The sequence below is a fragment of the Oncorhynchus masou genome, chromosome 3 (assembly GCF_036934945.1).
Source record: "Oncorhynchus masou masou isolate Uvic2021 chromosome 3, UVic_Omas_1.1, whole genome shotgun sequence".
NCBI classification, from domain to species: domain Eukaryota; kingdom Metazoa; phylum Chordata; class Actinopteri; order Salmoniformes; family Salmonidae; genus Oncorhynchus; species Oncorhynchus masou.
Window position 1 is genome coordinate 33809821 of NC_088214.1, and position 20760 is coordinate 33830580.

General features: G+C 42.3%; 2 protein-coding genes and 1 pseudogene across 3 annotated transcripts in view; 2 read left to right on the forward strand and 1 right to left on the reverse strand.

The window, feature by feature from the left end:
* Nucleotides 1-20760, reverse strand: part of LOC135514912 (ephrin type-B receptor 1-like) — a 334601-nt gene that overhangs the window by 167107 nt on the left and 146734 nt on the right. For both annotated transcript variants that reach the window (XM_064938642.1, XM_064938635.1), the window contains exon 3: nucleotides 4089-4770. In XM_064938642.1, the coding sequence (XP_064794714.1) occupies nucleotides 4089-4770 (682 nt within the window). The remainder of the gene's footprint in view (nucleotides 1-4088; nucleotides 4771-20760) is intronic.
* On the forward strand, nucleotides 11717-13945 carry LOC135514924 (C-type lectin domain family 10 member A-like). The gene has a single exon (XM_064938656.1). It carries the CDS (start codon nucleotides 11754-11756, stop codon nucleotides 12750-12752), a length of 999 nt encoding a protein of 332 aa, XP_064794728.1. The 5' UTR covers nucleotides 11717-11753; the 3' UTR covers nucleotides 12753-13945.
* Nucleotides 18612-19590, forward strand: LOC135518416 (C-type lectin domain family 10 member A-like; annotated as a pseudogene).

The window sequence follows — 20760 nt, forward strand, 5'->3', positions numbered from 1 at the left end:
TTATCTCCGCTCCACACATTCTCCCTCACACCTCCAGAGGGACCCAATAAGGCACTGTATTGGGAGGGCTGAGCACACCATATTATCATCAGAGACCTTGAACTAATTTTATACTTGGTGTGTGTGTGTGTGTGTCTGTGTGTGTGTGTGTGTGTGTGTGTGTGTGTGTGTGTGTGTGTGTGTGTGTGTGTGTGTGTGTGTGTGTGTGTGTGTGTGTGTGTGTGTGTGTGTGTGTGTGTGTGTGTGTGTGTGTGTGTGTGTGTGTGTTTGACATACCTGGTGGACCTATTGTAATGTCTGTATGTATACCCTTTGTCTGTGATGCGGTGTGGTGGTAGGTGAAGCAGACCTGTTGGACTTGGACGTGTGTGTGTGTGTGTGTGTGTGTGTGTGTGTGTGTGTGTGTGTGTGTGTGTGTGTGTGTGTGTGTGTGTGTGTGTGTGTGCTTGTGAGAGAGAGAGAGAGAGAGAGAGAGAGAGAGAGAGAGATAGACGTCCTAATATACCTACTACTGTACATTCGATTTCCTTTACAAATTATATACTGTCTATACCAGTGGTGGCTCCTCAGAGCAGGAAAGGGTAAATCATCCTCCTCAAACATCGACAAAGTTATCCTTTATAGATAAAACTATATTAAATATATTCACGTCACCAAATAATTGATAAGAAAACACCGTTTTTCAATTAAGTTCTACATTAGCTTCAACAACACTCTCTAGGGTAGCACCATGGTGGAGCTGGAGGACAGCTAGCTTCCGTCCTCCTCTTGGTACGTTGCCTTCAATAGAAAACCTAGGAGGCTCTTGGTTCTCACCCCCTTCCATAGACTTACACCGTAATTATGACAACTTCTGTAGGACGGCCTCCAACCTATCAGAGGTCTTGCAGCATGAACTGACAGGTTGTTGTCCACCCAATCAGATGATAAGAGAATTAATCTAGTACTGAAAGCCTAAGCTAGAGCCAGCTAGCACTGCAGAGCATAATGTGGTGAGTAATTGACTCAAAGGGAGAGAAAGACAATAGCTGAACAGTTTGCAACAAAATATTTTCTTAACAAATGAAGGAGAAGCAAGAGATTGAGGGAGAGATTGTCATTTCAGTGTCAGTTTCACTTACTTAGCTAGCAAATGCAGCTGGCTAGTTTAGTTACTCAAACACCCGGCTCAAACAGAGGGATGCTATGTTAGCTAGCTGGCTAGTTTAGTTACTCAAACACCCTGCTCAAACAGAGGGGTGCTATGTTAGCTAGCTAGCTAGTTTAGTTACTCAAACACCCGGCTCAAACAGAGGGATGCTATGTTAGCTAGATGGCTAGTTTAGTTACTCAAACACCCTGCTCAAACAGAGGGATGCTATGTTAGCTAGCTGGCTAGTTTAGTTACTCAAACACCCGGCTAAAACAGAGGGATGCTATGTTAGCTAGCTGGCTAGTTTAGTTACTCAAACACCCGGCTCAAACAGAGGGATGCTATGTTAGCTAGCTGGCTAGTTTAGTTACTCAAACACCCGGCTCAAACAGAGGGATGCTATGTTAGCTAGCTGGCTAGTTTAGTTACTCAAACACCTGGCTCAAACAGAGGGATGCTATGTTAGCTAGCTGGCTAGTTTAGTTACTCAAACACCCGGCTAAAACAGAGGGATGCTATGTTAGCTAGCTGGCTAGTTTAGTTACTCAAACACCCGGCTCAAACAGAGGGATGCTATGTTAGCTAGCTGGCTAGTTTAGTTACTCAAACACCCGGCTCAAACAGAGGGATGCTATGTTAGCTAGCTGGCTAGTTTAGTTACTCAAACACCTGGCTCAAACAGAGGGATGCTATGTTAGCTAGCTGGCTAGTTTAGTTACTCAAACACCTGGCTCAAACAGAGGGATGCTATGTTAGCTAGCTGGCTAGTTTAGATACTCAAACACCCGGCTCAAACAGAGGGATGCTATGTTAGCTAGCTGAACTCTTCCAAGTCAAGTTAAGTTTTTGGTTTTATTGATTTATTGCCAGCGCAGCCCGCCAGGTGTAACTGCTAAACTGCTTAGGACGTTACCTGAGCTAATATGTGGACAACGGTGTAGCAATTATGACATGTTTGGTTTGGAGATTTTTTTTGCCTGGTCACATACAGCTGATGTGTTGTTCATTGAAGTCCACAAATGAAGGGAAAAGGTGAGAGGAGGAGAGCGCATAGAGGCTCGAATGAATACAATGTGGCTTCTATGAAAGTGAGTTGTGTTTATGCGTGATCAGGAGTGTATTCATTCCACAGATTCTGTTGAAAAATGTTTCTTAAACAGAAGCAAACGAAACGGGGATAAAAATACATTAATTTGTCCAATAGAAACTCTCGTTTGCAACTGTTGTACTAATGATTACAACCTAGATCAGCTCGATGCAGGCAAGACTGTGCAAGGTGGTACTGAATGTGTCCCTGTCTGTCCACGTGTCACTGTCTGTCACAAACTGTCACACCCTGACCATAGTTTGCTTTGTATGTTTTGTTTGGTCAGGGTGTGATCTGAGTGGGCATTCTATGTTGTGTGTCTAGTTTGTCTGTTTCTGTGTATGGCCTGATATGGTTCTCAATCAGAGGCAGGTGTTAGTCATTGTCTCTGATTGGGAACCATATTTAGGTAGCCTGTTTGGTGTTGGGTTTTGTGGGTGATTGTTCCTGTCTCTGTGTTTGTTTTCATCAGATAGGCTGTTTAGGTTTTCTCACGTTTATTGTTTTGCTAGTTTGTTCATGTGTAGAGTCTTTATAAATTAAACATGAATAGAAACCACGCTGCATTTTGGTCCGCCTCTCCTTCAACTCAAGAAAACCGTTACACAAACATTTTCTCTCGACATGTGTCCACCTACATTGTAAACGTTCATTCATAAGCTAGGTTGGAGCAACCTCATTTTGGGTATAGGGGAAATTAAAGTAGCATTTAGTAGCCTAAACCTATCGCTGTTACATTGAAGTGGGTGAATGGAATAGGAATGACAGTCTTCCAACATGCCATGCTATGAAAAAAAGGTCATCCTCCCTCATCTTAAATGGCACTGACCGCCACTGGTCTATACATACCATGTATTTATATTCTGGATTCTGGCACTTGTTCTGTCATTTCTTGATTTCTTCTTTAGATTTGTTTTATTATTTGTGTATTGGCATGACATTCTTGTGTACTGTTGGAGCTGGTAACACAAGCATTGTGCTGCACCTGCTATAACACCTGCAAATCTGTGTACGCGACTAATACACTTCGATTTGATTTGAAAGAGACCGAGAGAGTGTGTGGGAGAGAGCCAAAGCCAGAGGTTATGTCAGGTAACTTTTACCACCAAATATTTGAAAAATAAGAAAAGCAGAAAAATAAGATTCCCTACAGTAGCTCACTACCACAACACATTACCTTTTGTGCAACGCAGACCCAGTCCTTCATCTACCAAGCCTTACAAAGCCTGGATGTCTGTTATTGGGTTTGGAAAATCAAACATGCGGTTCTCCATTATTGAATGATACATCACCGTACATCACTCGGCATCTGTAGTGCAGCAGCCCTCGCCATCTCAACAGATGAGGAAACAATGATAATGTGCCTCTCTATCATGCTTGAGATGTATGTAATCAACCGAGAACTACAGTACACCGCATTCTGCAAAATATATGAAACACAGTCAATACTGCACGGTCAACAAAGCATTGTCAGGAAAGAGAGCTGTGAAATCGGCTGTGGCCTGTTACAATAAAGAATAAGATGGTGTCTTCTTATGCACCTACCTCACCTAAAATAGAACAATTCCCGTAGAACCTGTGTGATTAGATCGACTGCAAGTCGTCAGTCATGGTAAAGTGTTAAAATACGAAAGACAATTCATTGTTCACAACTCTCGTGTCTGGGACTGAGGTTCAACACAAATCAAATTCCCAAACTGGAAACAGCAACACATTCAGAATAAATCCATGGAAATTGATTCCACAGCAAACCAAATATGGTTATTTCAAGGTTCCCGGGATTTTCCATTGGGTTGTGGGAATGGTGATGGACAGTAAAACTAACACAAACAACATTCATATGGTTATGGACAGTTTTTTTCTCCTTACCTCGGCAGACGTTCCCGTTATCAGTCTCGAACCCGGCCTTGCAGGTGCAGCTCCCGATAGGAACCATCCACTCGCCATCTCCATTACAGTACAGCTTTATGGGCACGTCCACCTCCTCCGAATTCGGGATGCAGATTCCTCTAGCAATGACCAGGGAGGTGCTCTCAGCCCCTGTCATGGTCTCAGGGAAGATGGCAAAGTTCTGCACCACACTGGGGCACTTCTTATAAAACACTCTGACCGAGAGCAGCGACATACAGGCACCATAGTCCTGAAATGCCAGGTAGAACCCGTTCTTCGACAGTGGGCCAAAGCTCCGAACCTCCGTGTTGACCTTCATCAACCGTCCGCCGAAGTCCACCTGTGAGAAGCTCTCATCAGCCGCGATGGTGTCAACCTTTAGGTAGGGGGCTTCCATCCAGAAGGCGGTTCCTTTGGTGGCGATAACCGAGTCCGTTTCGTAGTAGTAAAGGTTGAAGGTCTCCTTGCAGGAGCCGGGGACATTGGGGATGGAGCTGCAGTCACGCACGGTGAAGCGCATCTCCACGTAGATCCTCTGAGCTCCACGTCGGTCGATGAAGGTGGTGAGGAGCCAGTTGTTCTGGCTGGGCTCGAACACGTTGCACACCTGGTAGGTCCGTATGGTGTTGAGGTTCTCGTCGTAGCCGCTCACCTCCTCCCACTATGAGACAAACAAAGTAGAGACCAGAGAGAGGGGGGATGATTAGAAACATACAGTATCTTGAAAAGTCACAACACAGCTACGAAGAGTTTTTGACACTACAATGCCAAAAGAGAGGGACGCTCAGTTAGTCTCACCTCAACTCTTTATGTAAACACATTTCTGAAACCATATACAGTACCAGTCAAAATTTTGGACACACGTGCTCAATCAAGAAATTATCTTTATTTTTCATATTTTCTACATGGTAGAATAATAGTGAAGACATCAAAACTCTTAAATAACACATATGGAATCATGTAGTTACCGAAAAAGTGTTAAACAAATACAAATATATTTTAGATTCTTCACAGTGCCACCCTTTGCCTTGATTACAGCTTTGCACACTCTTGGAATTCTCTCAACCAGCTCCACCTGGAATGCTTTTCCAACAGTCTTGAAGGAGTTCCCTCATATGCTGAGCACTTGTTGACTGCTTTTCCTTCACTCTGCGGTTCAACTCATCCCAAACCATCCCAATTGGGTTGATTTCATGGGATTGTGGAGGCCAGGTTATCTGATGCAGCACTCCATCACTCTGTTTCGTCAAATAGCCCTTACACAGTCTGGAAGTGTGTTAGATCATTGTTCTGTTGAAAAACAAACGATAGTCCCACTAAGTGTAAACCAGATGGGATGGCGTATTGGTGCAGAATGCTATGGTAGCCATGCTGGTTAAGTGTGCCTTGAATTCTAAATAAATCACTGACAGTGTCACCAGGAAAGCACCCCCACACCATCACACCTCCTCCATGCTTCACGGTGGGAATCACACATACGGAGATCATCCGTTCACCTACTCTGCGTCTCACAAAGACACGGCAGTTGGAAACAAAAATCTCAAATTTGGACTCATCAGACCAAAAGACAGATGTCCACTGGTCTAATCCCCATTGCTCGTGTTTCTTGGCCCAAGCAAGTATCTTCTTGTTATTGGTGTCCTTTAGTAGTGGTTTCCTTGCAGCAATTCAATATAATTTATCTTGGCCAGGTCGCAATTGTAAATGAGAACTTGTTCTCAACTTGCCTACCTGGTTAAATACAGGTGAAATAAATAAATAAAAATAAAATCATGAAGGCCTTATTCACGCAGTCTCTTCTGAACAGTTGATGTGGAGATGTGTCTGCTACTTGAACTCTGTGAAGCATGTATTTGGGTTGCAATCTTAGGTGCATTTAACTCTAATGAACTTATCCTCTACAGCAGAGGTAACTCTGTGTCTTCCTTTCCTGTGACGGTCCTCATGAGAGCCAGTTTCATCATTGCTTGATTGTTTTTGCGACAGCACTTGAAAGAACTTTCAAAGTTCTGGAAATGTTCCGCATTGACTGACCTTCATGACTTAAATTATTGAATGACTATTGTTTCTCTTTGCTTATTTGAGCTGTTTTTGCCATATTATGGACTTGGTCTTTTACCAAATAGGGGTATCTTCTGTATACCACCCCTACCATGTCACAACACAACTGATTGGATCAAACGTATTAAGGAAAGAAATTCCACAAATTAACTTTTAACAAGGCACACCTGTTAATTGAAATACATTCCAGATGACGACCTCATGAAGCTGGTTGAGAGAATGCCAAGAGTGTGCAAAGCTGTCATCAAGGCAAAGGGTGGCTACATTGAAGAATCTCAAATATAAAAATATATTTTGATTTGTTGAACACTTTTTTTTGGTTACTGCATGACTCCATATGTGTTATATCATAGATTTTATGTCTTCACTATTATTCTACAATGTAGAAAATAGTCCAAATAAAGAAAAACCCTTGAATGAGTAGGTGTGTCAAAACCTTTTACTGTTAGTGTATGTATTAATATGAACTTTTTCCGGCTTTGCAAAAGGTATGGAAAAATAACACGAATTGAAACTATCAGTAAATTCGAAGCAGCTGGAGATAAATTAACTCTGAGTTTTGAAGACAAACTTATGGCAGGGATATGGAAAGTTAATTTGGACTCAAGTGACTTCCTAAAATGACAGTTCCCTTTCTACCAGTGGTTATGTCTTAAAGAGCCACTGGTAGACAGCCACTGAGTAACGTAGTTTCTCTGGAACACATTCACAAGGTCGAAGTTCACTGTCCAGTATCCAGACAACCTTTCCCCAGAGCTTCCTATACATTTTAATGTGTGTTGAGGCCGGCAATTGAGGACAATGAGAGGCTCAATTAAAGATGTTAAAGAACTATTGTATTTGATGCCAAACTCCCTTCTGCCCAGTTTCCCTGATGTTGCTTTTTTTGCCATCCCTGTAACTGTTGCTTCTGCAGAGAGATTGTTTTCCCAACTAAAACTCAGAAAGAACTACCAAAGAAGAATTAGGCTCTCGGTCTTATATGCGCTTTTGAACATCTGAGTAAGATCCACTAATGGCACTGGCGCCATTGTAGCCTTGACCATGGCATTTGTTCACTGATATCCCCTTATACTTTCAATTAGTTTATTTGATATTTGTCACTTTTTCAGTCACATTCCTGAAACCCAAGAAACACTAAGCATGCTAGTGCGTATGGATATAAAAAAGGTTTATGAATGACCTTTTGGAGAGTTACAGTCAATTATTTTTTATAAAAAACAAAAATAGACATCAATGACAGGCACATGGGCTAAGGGGGGAGGGATGAGACCCTTCAGAGCTGCTGCAGTGTGTCTGGCGCTACTGTGTGTTCTCTTACTGGCTGGGATCATAGGTCTGTGTTTCTACCACAACAAAGTCATCAGTGAGTTTGAAGATTATAAAGCTTCCAACAACAACCTGACAAAAGAGAGAGAATTGTTATAGACCAGTTATAACAACCTGGCAAAGGAGAGAACCCAATTCTGACTTGTTTCAGGAAACTAGGCATATGTCGCATGTCACTACATCACAGCAGAGGCATTTGAACGTAAACATGTATTTTTTGGGCAGAAGTACCTTCTGGATCAAGTGAACTTTCACGTGCCTTAATAGCACACTTGTATGCCATCTGTAAATACAAATACAATTGTTAAATTACGAGCCTAGTTGGTTTAGCCATGGACAAAGTCAGGAACCTTCCCACTAGCCATGATTGGCTGAGTTAATAGATGGGGTGGACATGCCGAGAGATGAGTTCAGATTGTCCATGTAGCATGCTTCTGTCTATAACATGAGCTGCTCAGTATGTGTAGACAATCCTTTCTATAATCAGCTTTTTTTAAAGATATCATGAAGAACTGCAAAAGTGCTGCACTGAATTTAACAGGTGCTATCGTATCGACAAAGATCAGTTGGAAAACTTTGTGATGGACTACTTTCTGGAAGACGATCGTGCCACTCGGAAAATTAATCAGACAAAGAGGAAATCCCTGATTTTAGGTAAACACATTTTCATTAAACCAGACATCGTAGAGTCTTCTGATGACAGTGATGGGGATGGAAACAATGTTGTTGTCACAGAAGAAGTTGACAGAGTTTTGAAATCAGTGGAATGCCTGGTGGAAGCAGAGTATGATAGTTAAGGAGCTAGATACATTCTAGTGTTTGATTGCAAAAATACTGAAGGAGTCGAAAAGAGAACACAGAAGGTTATTGTATAAAACACCTCTCTCCGGATTACATCTTCAAGCTAAGGGTAACCATGGCATCTGTGACAGAAAGGGAGAAGCGTTTCAGATATTATGTGTTTCTAATTTTGTCAGAAAGTACTTTTCATTGCAAGTTAAAGTATACTGTTAACTAGCTAGCAAACGTTAGCTGGCTGGCTTGCTATGTATGTGTATGATCTGTGTAGCAATACTATTTGTATCTCAGAAAGCTATATGCATTGCTAGTTATAGCCTAATGTTAACTGGCTAGCTAACATTGAACCTAGTTGATTAGCTTTAGCTACCTGAAGATTCATGGTGGCGAGCTATGATAATCAGTTTGTATTGCTATGCTACGTTCAAAAGAACTGGGAACATGGAAATCCAAGACTTCTGACTTCAGTGCGTTCAAGACAACTGAGTACTCAGAAAAAAAATTGCACAGACTGGGAAAAATCGTTTTGAACAGTCAGCCAACTCAGCATTCCAACTCGTGAACTCGGCAATCTTTCTAGAGCCCCGACATTCCGACCTGAAGATCATTGACGTTATGATTGGACCTCATATTTTTCCAAGTTCCCATTTGTCTTGAAAGCACCATTGGGTGAATTCTTTAGCTAACTAGCTAAACAAAAGACTCCACTTCGCCAGATGATTATATGGCCCATCAAGTTAGCCCAGTGTGTCTGGGGTGATTACGGTCATCTACTGTATTTCATGAACATGTCTGGACAATAGTGACCCATCCACTTAGCTAGATGTGGCTGGGGGATAGTTCTAGTATTTATTTAACATGACCCATCAATTTAGACACGTGTGTCTGGGTAAGAATCATTTAAAACTAATCAATATTTATACAGTATTTATCTGGACACTTTCTATTTTTGATATTGCTACTATGCAAATATGCAAGTATCCATTTCGCTGTACCGTTTACACCTTCTGTATACTGTGCATGTGACAAATAAACTTAGATTTTATTTTATAAGGTGTGTGTTTACCAGAGACGGTAATATGAAGAACAACATGACATGCACCAAAGTCAGATTAGGATAAAGGCCAAAGACTAAATAAAGTGTATGTTTGCTACTACTTTCAACACATTTATTCTTGAAATCTTTGGTTGTTTACTACACTACACTACCTTACTCACTCTGTTTAGCATATGGCCTCACATGTGAATCCTTAAAGAGATGGGTGGGGCTAAGGCTTAAGAAGGTGTAAATAATTCTGAATGAATGTAGACAAAGAAGAGCTCTCTCTCTCTCTCCAGTAGGTGTACTAAAACATTCAAAGGTCATTTTCTCTAAAGTGGGGTTACAAGTTTATAAACTGTAATGTGTGCACTGGGAGTCGGGAAGCAAGTTCAGGGAGTGAATAATTTAATAAATAAATGAAAACAAAATACAAAACAAGAAACACGAACAACGACACGAAACAGAAACAGAAACGATGCCTGGGGAAGGAACCAAAGGGAGTGACATGTATAGGGAAGGTAATCAGGGAAGTGATGGAATACAGGTGAGTCTAATGACACGCAGGTGCGCGTAACGATGGTGACAGGTGTGCGCCAAAATGAGCAGCCTGGTGACCTAGAGGCCGGAGAGGGAGCACACGTGACATGCACTTTTAAAGCAGAATGACTTCCCCATTGTTCCTCAACAGCAGCGTATGCTATACAATTTTCGAGTCTCCACTTTTATCCAATGTAAAAAACAAAATGTCCAATTTTGCTACAGTACATAGGACCGAATTGAACCGGTCAGTCACAATTACAGAACATCTATAGCACCGTGAAAAATGAAAGAGACTAAAGACAAGCAACAGAAACCTGGCTGAAGAGAGAGACCAGCTACAGACCTACTTACCAGTTATGGAAAACTGTATAATGAAACAGACGAGCTACAGGTCAGTTTCAACAACCTGGCTAAAGAGAAAAATGAGCTACTGACCAGCAACAAAAAACTGACGACAGAGAAGGACCAGGTAAAGAACGGCTACAATGCCAAGAAAGGTGAAAGAGGCACTGAGCAACAACTGCCTTAGCTATTTTAGATGTCCGCAAGGGACCTTTTGATAACTCACACACATAAAAGTATTACACATCCAAACTTTCAGGAGATCCGCAGCTGATTAATGACCTTGCCTGAGAAACCCAAAGCCTATAACCTAAGAGTGTTTACTACGAGGAGCTGCTTCTTCAATAGAAATCCCTGAACGCTACTTGTAGAAGGTGTCATGGTGACATTACCGAGCTAAGCTCACGTGCACAAACGTATTATTAGGTCTAACGGTTGTGTCGCGCTGAAATGTGCACGTGTAGGCAATCAAAACAAAGGCACTCCTTGGTGTGGAAATATATATATCGTTTTTGATGATAATGAAAATGTGTGTTTGTCACTTCCACAAAGTTGCAGTCATGACATGTTCAGCTACTCGCAACACTGGCTCCAATTTAAGTTGTGCATTTAGATGTCGAGAAAATGAACAACCAAGGAAGAATTTCTCCCTCCCCATTGGCTTCCTAAACCCCTAGGCCTGTTTGGTCTGATTCGTGGGCATCCCCAGAGGTATTGGCCGCTTGGTCCATGCGTCTTGTTATCATGATATAATGGATCTTACTCTGCCTGCCAGTGTGATTTGATCTAACAAAACTGGCTTTTTTGTTTAGTTTGTTTCTATTTTTTAGGTTGCTGGCTTGTATTGTTCATTTGTTGTTATCTGATTGATGTATCTTGATTATTGATTGATTTGTCTTTATTGCATAATGAAACGTGTAAAATGAACACCCCTAGGGTTGTAGCAGCCCCATGTCACATCTAGATTATTACAACAGGTAGGCCTAGTACTCAACAAACTCAGCTGACTTCCTGAAATGACAGTTTCCTGTCTACCAGTGGTTATGTCTAAAATAGCAACAGATGGAGGGGGACAATGGGAACACACATAAAGGAATCTGGTTGTTGCAGAACCAATTCATTTTGAAAAAGCAATACATTTTATATTCTTTCACAAACAGGTGGCAGGGGTATGGACATTTCATTTGGACTCAACTGACTTCCTGAAATGGAAGTTCCCTGTCTAGCAGTGGTTACAGCTCCAGATATAGAGATACAGCGATAGCACATTTAGGAATCTGCTTCTTTGTTAAAATCAACATAAAGAAGAAGATTCATTTGCAGATCTCAAACACAGCCACATCCTGATTCTTGTGAAGTCTTATATTCACACCTATTTAGCAGCCAATCACATTCAATGTTTTGTATTGTCTGCCTAATATGGCATGCCCATTGGTGGTAAGACACCTATAAAATGTTCAGTACACAACTTCATACTAGAACATATTCTGTAGTCGGTCGTCTGGTAATAGTAGTCGAGACCGTGGTAGAACATGGAGATATCAGATATCAAGTTATGTAACAAAGGGGCGAGCAAAAATGAGAATGAATATGCCATCGCCTCTCAGGACTCAAGAGAAGAGACCAAGAAGGATGCCACCTCTAAGGACAGACCAGTTGCTAACCCCTCAAGTTATGATAACTCAGGTAGGAAACCCTCCAGAGCTGCTGCAGTTTGTCTGGGGATGCTGTGTGTTCTCCTACTGGCTGGGATTGTAGGTCTGGGTTTCTACCACAAGAATATCATCAGTGGGTTTGAGGATTGTAAAGTCAGCAACATCAACCTGTCTAAGAAAAAAGACCAGTTAGAGATCAGCTTCAACACCATAACAAATGAGAGAGACCAGCTACAGACCAGCTACAGCACCATGAAAAAGGAGATAGACCAGCTAGAGACCAGCTACAACACCATGAAAAAGGAGATAGACCAGCTACAGACCAGCTATAACACCATGAAAAAGGAGAGGGACCAGCTACAGACCACCTTCAACACCATGACCAAGGAGATAGACCAGCTACAGACCAGCTTCAATAACCTGGCTAAGGAAAGTGACCAGTTGAAGTCGGAGAGAGACAGGCTTCGGGAGCGCTTTTCTGACCTAAAACAAGCTGGACCTAAAGGCTGGACGCTGTTTCAGTCCACTTGGTACTACATCTCCTCTGAGGTAAAATCCTGGGATGAGAGCAGACAGGACTGCATTGAGAGAGGAGCAGATCTGGTGATCATAAACAGCAAAGACGAGCAGACATTTCTCACTAATCTGAACAAGAGGATCTGGATTGGCCTGACTGACAAAGACATAGAGGGGACCTGGAAATGGGTGGACGGTACCAAACTGACCACATCCTATTGGACGGGAAAGCAACCTGATAATGGTGGTGGGGATCCAATATATGGGGAGGAGGATTGTGCTGAGATTGTTATGGGGTGGATATGGAATGATATTTCATGTGTAAATCATTACAATTGGGTCTGTGAGAAGGTTGTTTAACAGTGTTATAATGTATTGCATGTGTATGTACCAGATGTGCTCCCTGATTTTGTATCATGAAGTTTTGATATGAGCAAGGAAATGTATTAGAAATTTGATAAGAAGCTTCAAAGAAATGACTCTGAAATGTAAATACTGTTCTTTCCTATTTTTGTTCACAAACTGGTGGTTAGGCAGAGACACGTCGGCACTTAACTCACCTGACTCCCTGAACAGACAGTTCCCTGTCTACCAGTGGTTGTGTCCAGTGGTGCAAAGTACTTAAGCAAAAATACTTCAAAGTATCTACTAGTTTTTTGAGGTATCGGTACTTTACTTTACTGTTGATATTTTTTTACTATTGCTACTCCACTACATTCCTAAACAACATAATGTACTTTTTACTCCATAAATTTCCCTGACACCCAAAAGTACTCGTTACATATTGAATGCTTTAGCAGGACAGAAAAATGGTCTAATTCACGCACTTAAAGAGAAACTCCCTGGTCATCGCTATTGCATCTGATCTGGCGGACTCACTAAACACAAATGCTTTGTTTTGTAAATTATGTCTGAGTTTTGGAGTGTTCCCCTGGCTATAAGTAAATTTAAAAAAACAAGAAAATCATTCCGTCTGGTTTGCTTAATATAAGGAATTTGAAATGATTTATACTTTTACTTCTACTTTTGAAACTGAAGTATATTTCATACAAAATACTTTTTCACTTTTACTGAAGTAGGATTTTACTGGGTGACTTTCACTTGAGTCATTTTCTATTAAGGTATCTGTACTTTTACTCAAGTGTGACTATTGGGTACTTTTTCCAGCACTGGCAATGTCTAGCTAACACAGCATCAGCTAAAGATATAGCAATGTGGTACTGTCAGCTCAGGACATGAACAACCTGCGAGGCCTTATTTTTTATTTACATTGCGAGCATGTGGAGAAATATTATGCAAAATGCAAGAAATACCTATAGCCACAACAGAGTTCCTTAAAACGTTATCCTATGTTCGTGTGTATTACTATCGTGATGCATGTAATGGATCTTACTCTGCCTGCCAGTGTGATGTGATCTACTTTAGTTTGGTATTTCTAGGTCCCTTACTTGTATTGTTCATTTGTTGTTATCTGATGGATTTTGTCTTGATTATTGAATGACGTGTCTCTTCAATTGCTTTGTTGTATGAAGAAAAATATCAATAAAGATTTTGGTCACAAAAAAAAAATGAGCACACCTCGGGTTGTAGCAGGCCCTATGTTACTAGAGGATTAAAAGAAGTAGGCCTAGTACTCAACGGGCTAAACTGTCTTCCTCAAATGACAGTTTCCTGTCTGCCAGTGGTTATGTCTAAAAGAACATTGGATAGAGAGGGGACAATGGTAACACACATAAAGGAATCTGGTTCTTTGTTATTAAAATCAACATAAAGAGGACGATTCGATTCCAGATCTCCTACATCCAGACCCCAAACACAGCCACATCCTCATTCTTGTGAAGTCTTATATTCGCACCTATTTAGCAGCCAATATATTCACACCTATTTAGCAGACCCCCCAGAGCTGCTGCAGTTTGTCTGGGGTTGCTGTGTGTCCTCCTACTGGCTGGGATCATAGAACTGGGTTTCTACCACAAAAAAACAGCAATCAGACTAAAAAAGAGCAGAGTTGCAGAACACTGAGAGAAGAAGAAAGACCAGACACAGACCAGCTACAACAAACTGACAACAGAGAGAAACCAGTTATAGAGGGGGAGAGTCAGGCTTCAGAAGATCTTGTCTGACCTAAAACAAACGGGTTGGTATTACCTCTCCTCTGAAGACAAATTACAGGAGGAGAGCAGACAGGACTGCATTGAGAGAGGAGCAGACCTGGTGATCATAAACAGCAATGAAGAGCAGAGATTTCTCACGAGGCCCAACAAGGAGGTCTGGATTGGCCTGACAGACAAAGACATAGAGGGGACCTGGAAATGGGTGGACGGTACCCCACTGATCACAGTCTATTGGATGGGAAAACGTGAATTGTTATTGATTTTACCCTGATTTTACCAGGAAGTTGACTGAGAACACATTTTCATTTAAAGCAATGACCTGTGGAATAGTTACAAGGGAGAGGAGGGGGGATGAATGAGAAATTGGAGGCTGGGGATGATTAGTTGGCCATAATGGTATGAGGGCCAGATTAGGAATTTAGCCAGCACACCGGGGTTAATGGCGCTGGCTAAATACGAGATCAAATCATGACGTCAGTGATCTTCAGGACGTAGAGTCGGAGCTCTCAAGTTCCGGAGTTGGAATTTGGAGTTTGGATGACCGCTCAAATGAGTTTTCCCAGTCGGAGCTTGTTTTTATTCAGAATTCCCAGCTGCCTTGAACACACTGAAATCGGAAGTTGGAGATTTCCGAGTTTCCAGTTGTTTTTAAAGCGGCATAACACCCCTATTCTTGCGATATGTGCCATGGGATCTTTAGTGACTACAAAAAGTTAGGACACCTGTTTAACATCCCATCTGACAGACGGCACCCTACACAGGAAAATGTCTCCGATCACTGCACTGGGCTATTTATTTTAGACCGGAGGAAAGAGTGCCTCCTACTCGCCCTCCAACACCACTTCCAGCAGAATCTGGTCTCCCATCCAGGGACTGCACAGGACCCACACCCTGTTAACCATCAAAAGCAAGCCAGCAGAGCGATGCAAGGTGGTATGCTGAATAGGGAGGAGCATTGTACTGAGCACTCTCCTAAGTTGATATGGAATGATTTGTCATGTGACGCTCATCGTTACTGGGTCTGTGAGATGGTCATTTAACAGTATTATATTAATGCAGGTACACTACATGACCAAAAGCATGTGGACACCTGCTCATCGAACATCTTATTCCAAAATCATGGGCATGAATATGGAGTTGGTTCCCCCTTTGCTGCTATAACAGCCTTCCCTTTTCTGGGAAGGCTTTCCAGTAGATGTTGGAACACTGCTGTGGGGGCTCGATTCCATTCAGCCACAAGAGCATTAGTGAGATCGGACACTGATGTGGGCGATTAGGCCTGGCTCGCAGTCGGCGCTCCAATTCATCCCCAAAGGTGTTCAATAGGGTTGAGGTCAGGGCTGTGTGCATGCCAGTCAAATTCTTCCACACCGATCTCGACAAACCATTTCTGTATGGACCTCACATTGTGCACAGGAGCATTGTCATACTGAAACAGGAAAGGGCCTCCCCTAAACTGTTGCCACAAAGTTGGAATCACAGAATGGTCTAGAACGTCATTGTATGAAATTTGATGAACTAACTTGTTGAAAAGGTGGTATTCTGTAATGATGCCATGTTGAATGTCACTGAGTGCTTCAGTTTGTCTATGGAGATGGCATAGCAGTGTGCTCAATTTTATACACCTGTCAGCAATGGTTGTGGCTGAAATAGCCGAATACACTCATTTTAATGGGTACTTTTATATACAATGTATTCGGAAAGTATTCAGACCCCTTGACTTTTTGCGCATTGTTACGTTACAGTCTTATTCTAAAATGGATTAAAATGTTTTTTTCCCCCCCTCATCAATCTTCACACAATGCCCCATAATGACAAAGCAAAAACTGTTTTTTTTATTTTTGCGAAGGTATTAAAACAAAAAAACAAAAATATGCCATTTACCTAAGTATTCAAACCCTTTACTCAGTATTTTGTTGAAGCACCTTTAGCGGCGATTACAGCCTCGACTCTTCTTGGGTATGATGCTACAAGAAGCTTGAGCTTCTTCTCTGCAGATCCTCTCAAGCTCTGACAGGCTGGATGGAGAGTATCGCTGCACAGCTATTTTCCGGGCTCTCCACAGTTGTTCAAGTCAGGTCTCTGGCTGGGCCACTCAAGGACATTCAGAGACTTGTCCCGAAGCCGCTCCTGCATTGTCTTGGCTGTGTGCTTTGGGTCGTTGTCCTGTTAGAAGGTGAACCTTTGCCCCAGTCTGAGGTCCTGAGCACTCTGGAGCAGGTTTTCATCAAGGATCTCTCTGTAATTTGCTCAGTTTATCTTTTCCTCGATCCTGACTAGTCTCCCAGTCCCTGCAGCTGAAAAACATCCCCACAGCATGATGCTGCCACCAGCATGTTTCACTGTAGGGATGGTGCCAGGTTTCCTCCAGATGTGACACTTGGTATTTCAGGCCAATGAGTCCAATCTTAGTTTCATCAGACCAGAGAATCTTGTTTCTCATGGTCTGAGAGTTATTTAGCTGCCTTTTGGCAAACTCCAAGCGGGCTGTCATATGCATTTTACTGAGGATTGGCTTTAGTAAATGCCTGATTGGTGGAGTGCTGCAAAGATGGTTATCCTTCTGGAAGGTTCTCCCATCTCCACAGAGGAACTCTGGAGCTCTGTCAGCATAACCATTGGGTTTTTGGTCAGCTCCCTGACAATGGCCCTTCTCCCCTGATTGCTCAGTTTGGCTTGGCGGCCAGGTCTAGGAAGAATCTTAGTGTTTCCAAACGTCTTCCAAACGTCTTCCATTTAAGTGTGTTCTTGGGGAGCTTCAATGCTGCAGAAATGCTTTGGTACCCTTCCCCAGATCTGTGCCTCGACACAGTCCTGTCTCGGAGCTCTACCTATAATTCCTTTGACCTCATGGTTTGGATTTTGCTCTGTCATTCACCGTCAACTGTGACTGCAAACTTGTTGGATGCACTTGCAGTTTTTTTAGGTTGTCTTTCGAAATATGTTTTGCTCAATAGGAGATGAATGGTGAATAACGTTTTGAGTCGTTTTATTGCAAATAAGAATGTAATATGTTTCTGAACACTTTTACATTCATGTGGATGCTACCATGATTATGGATAATGAATAATGATGATCACACCCCCAAAATCATGAATAATGCTCATATCCAGAGTGTGATTTACACCGTGACATTTGGGGCATCTCTATTTAGCTCTCTATCATGGGCTTAATAGTAAAGATGCAATTTAATAGTAAAAAAATGTATTACTTTTTATTATCTGATTGTCAAATATATCACTTCAGAAAGTAGGCTACCTGTGCATGTTCATCCAATCAATGCACTGCATGTGCACTTGCTCCATTTGGTAAATGGAAAGAGACATCTGTTACAAAACACCCACAAATGTTCCTAATGACATTCGTCGATTGCCATTGATTAGGCCGACATTAATCCATGTGTCTTGCTGACAGTGCCCTTTTTTTTTGTGGCCTGAAAAGTCGTGAAACGATTGATTGATGGATCTTGTTAGTTGTCTTTGTTGCATGATGAAAAATCTGGTTGCAGCAGGCCTGTGTACACGTCTACAGTATTACAACAGGTAGGCCGAGTACTTCTCTGTACCAGAGTGAAGTGATACATACTGTATTAAAAGGATACTCTGGGATTTTAGCATGCTAGCAGATACCCATAGACTTCCAGTCAGTGTGCTAACACTAGTTAGCATTGGCTTGCGAAACTACCTCTAACTTCCTTCATACGAGACACAAAGACATAACATGCTATCCATGTGTTCACCTGACCCTGTGGAAGTTGGTAAAGGGCCTCATTGCCAAAATCTCAAACACACCATTAAGGGGTCTGCTCACATTTATAAAAACGGCCCATGGACTTTGAAGAGACATTCCAAAGAGACCAATGCAGAGGTGGTCTAATAGTCACCGGACTTCACACATACAACCACAGTGTCTGACTTCCTGGGCCTTGCATTTACCAGGCAATAACACATGTTGTTTTGTGTCGTCTTTTGCACAGCTTCCTGTTTATCGGTGGTTACCGTTGAATATAGAACACTTTGGACTCACTACAGGTTCACAGCTTTCTTTCAACATGCACAGACATTACTAGGACATCGGGTAGCAGTAATTGAGAAAGTGGGAGATCATGGAAATGTCTGAGAATATCTATACCAATATTGACAGCATTTTCGACGGTGACCCCTGTGGCAGAAGGGCAGCAAACAGAGACGAGGATGTCAACGAAGATAGCATCATCTTCCAGGACTCAAGAGATGCGGCCGAGGACGATGACACCTGTATGGGCAGACCAGCAGCTAACCCCTCAGGTTCTAAGAGCTTAGGTAGGAGACCCTCCAGAGCTGGTGCTGTGTGTTGGGGGCTGCTTTGTGTTCTCCTACTGGCTGGGATCATAAGCCTAGGCTTCTACCGCAATACAGTCATGAATAGTTATAAAGACAAGTTGACAAAAGAGAAGAACCAGCTAGAGACCAGCAACAACAACCTGACTAAGGAGAGAGACCAGCTACAGACCAGCTACAAAAACATGACTACGAAAAGAAACCAGCTACAGGTCAGATACAACAAACTGCGTGCAAAGAGTGGCCAGCTACAGACCAGCTACAACACCATGACCAAGGAAAGAGACCAGCTACAGACCAGCTACAACACCATGACCAAGGAGAGAGACCAACTACAAACCAGTTACAATAACATGGCTGAGGAAATTGACCAGTTGAAGACGGAGAGAGAATTGCTTCAGAAGAGGTTATCTGGCCTAAAACGAGCTGGGCCTAAAGGCTGGCTCCACTGAGGTTAAATCCTGGGATGAGAGCAGACAGGACTGCATTGAGAGAGGAGCAGACCTGGTGATCATAAATAGCAAAGAGGAGCAGACATTTCTCATTAATCTGAACCAGAGGATCTGGATTGGCGTGACTGACAAAGAGGGGACCTGGAAATGGGTGGATGGTACTCCACTGACCACAACCTACTGGATGGGAAAAAATACTGATAACAAAATGGAGGAAGATTGTGCTGAGATCAGCATTGGACCGGTAGAAGGGAACTGGGATGATTTTTCATGTGCCACTCATCTCAAAAGGATCTGTGAGCAGAAGCATTAACTTTGTATTGTAAACTGGTTGGAGAACTACGCTTGTATGCTCTCTCTCTCTCTCTCTCTCTCTCTGTCTCTCTGTCTCTCTGTCTCTCACTCTTTCTCTCTCTCTCTCTCTCTGTATCTCTCTCTCTGTCTCTCTCTGTATCTCTCTGTCTCTCTCTGTATCTCTGTCTCTCTCTGTTCCTCTCTCTCTCTCTCTCTCTCTCTCTCTCTCTCAGATATGTATGGTGCATATAGCATTTAACAATCTTTATGAATGTTTCATTCCAAAGAAGATGGCCTGCACAGTGCACTTAGCACCATTTTGGTTGTCTTCAAATGTTACTTAGCACATTCAAATTCCTTTATTATTTTATTATTCAAATAAAGCGCTGTAGCTCTGTGAAACGTCTACTCTATAGCTGTGAGTCCTAGTTGCAGCCTGTGCAAGTACCAACAAAGTCATTACTGAAGATGCAGAATCCTCGATTACTATCTCACTCAGGCTAGACACCAACTAACACATTCAAGATCATGTGCTACTGAATTACAATTATTGGTCCGCAGACTGGTACATGTCGACCACGTACCGGCATGATGGTAAGGTTTTCCTTGAGGCCCCATTTGAGATGACTTGACATTACTTAGTGGCCTGGGCACCTATTCAAAAAAGTGTCTCAGAGAAGGAGTGCTAATCTAGAATGAGCTCCCTCAACTCCAGTCATCGTACTCGTAGTCTGTACGCCAACTTAGATGGATATGTCCCATTTACATCAGTGATTATTGTAATGAGGAATATAGGTCTGCAACATGGATGTTGAAGTGCTGGCTGTCAATTTGAACAGTTTTAGTAGCTCAGCATGTCTGCCTCATCCTTTTAGGTATTGCACATCGATCCCTAGACACAAGACAAAATTAGCAGTCTCTCTCTCTCTCTCTCTCTCTCTCTCTCTCTCTCTCTCTCTCTCTCTCTCTCTCTCTCTCTCTCTCTCTCTCTCTCTCTCTCTGTGTGTGTGTGTGTTTGTGGTTTCCTGCATTTAGGCTATATCTATCCTCCTCGGTGTGTGTCCGTGGGTTGGTTGTTAACTTCCCCTGACCTATAACCTCCTCAGCACTACATCAGTACTAATGGAGAGAAGATGACCTCTACAATACACACAGCCACATAAGAGAGAAAATAAACAGAAATAATGAG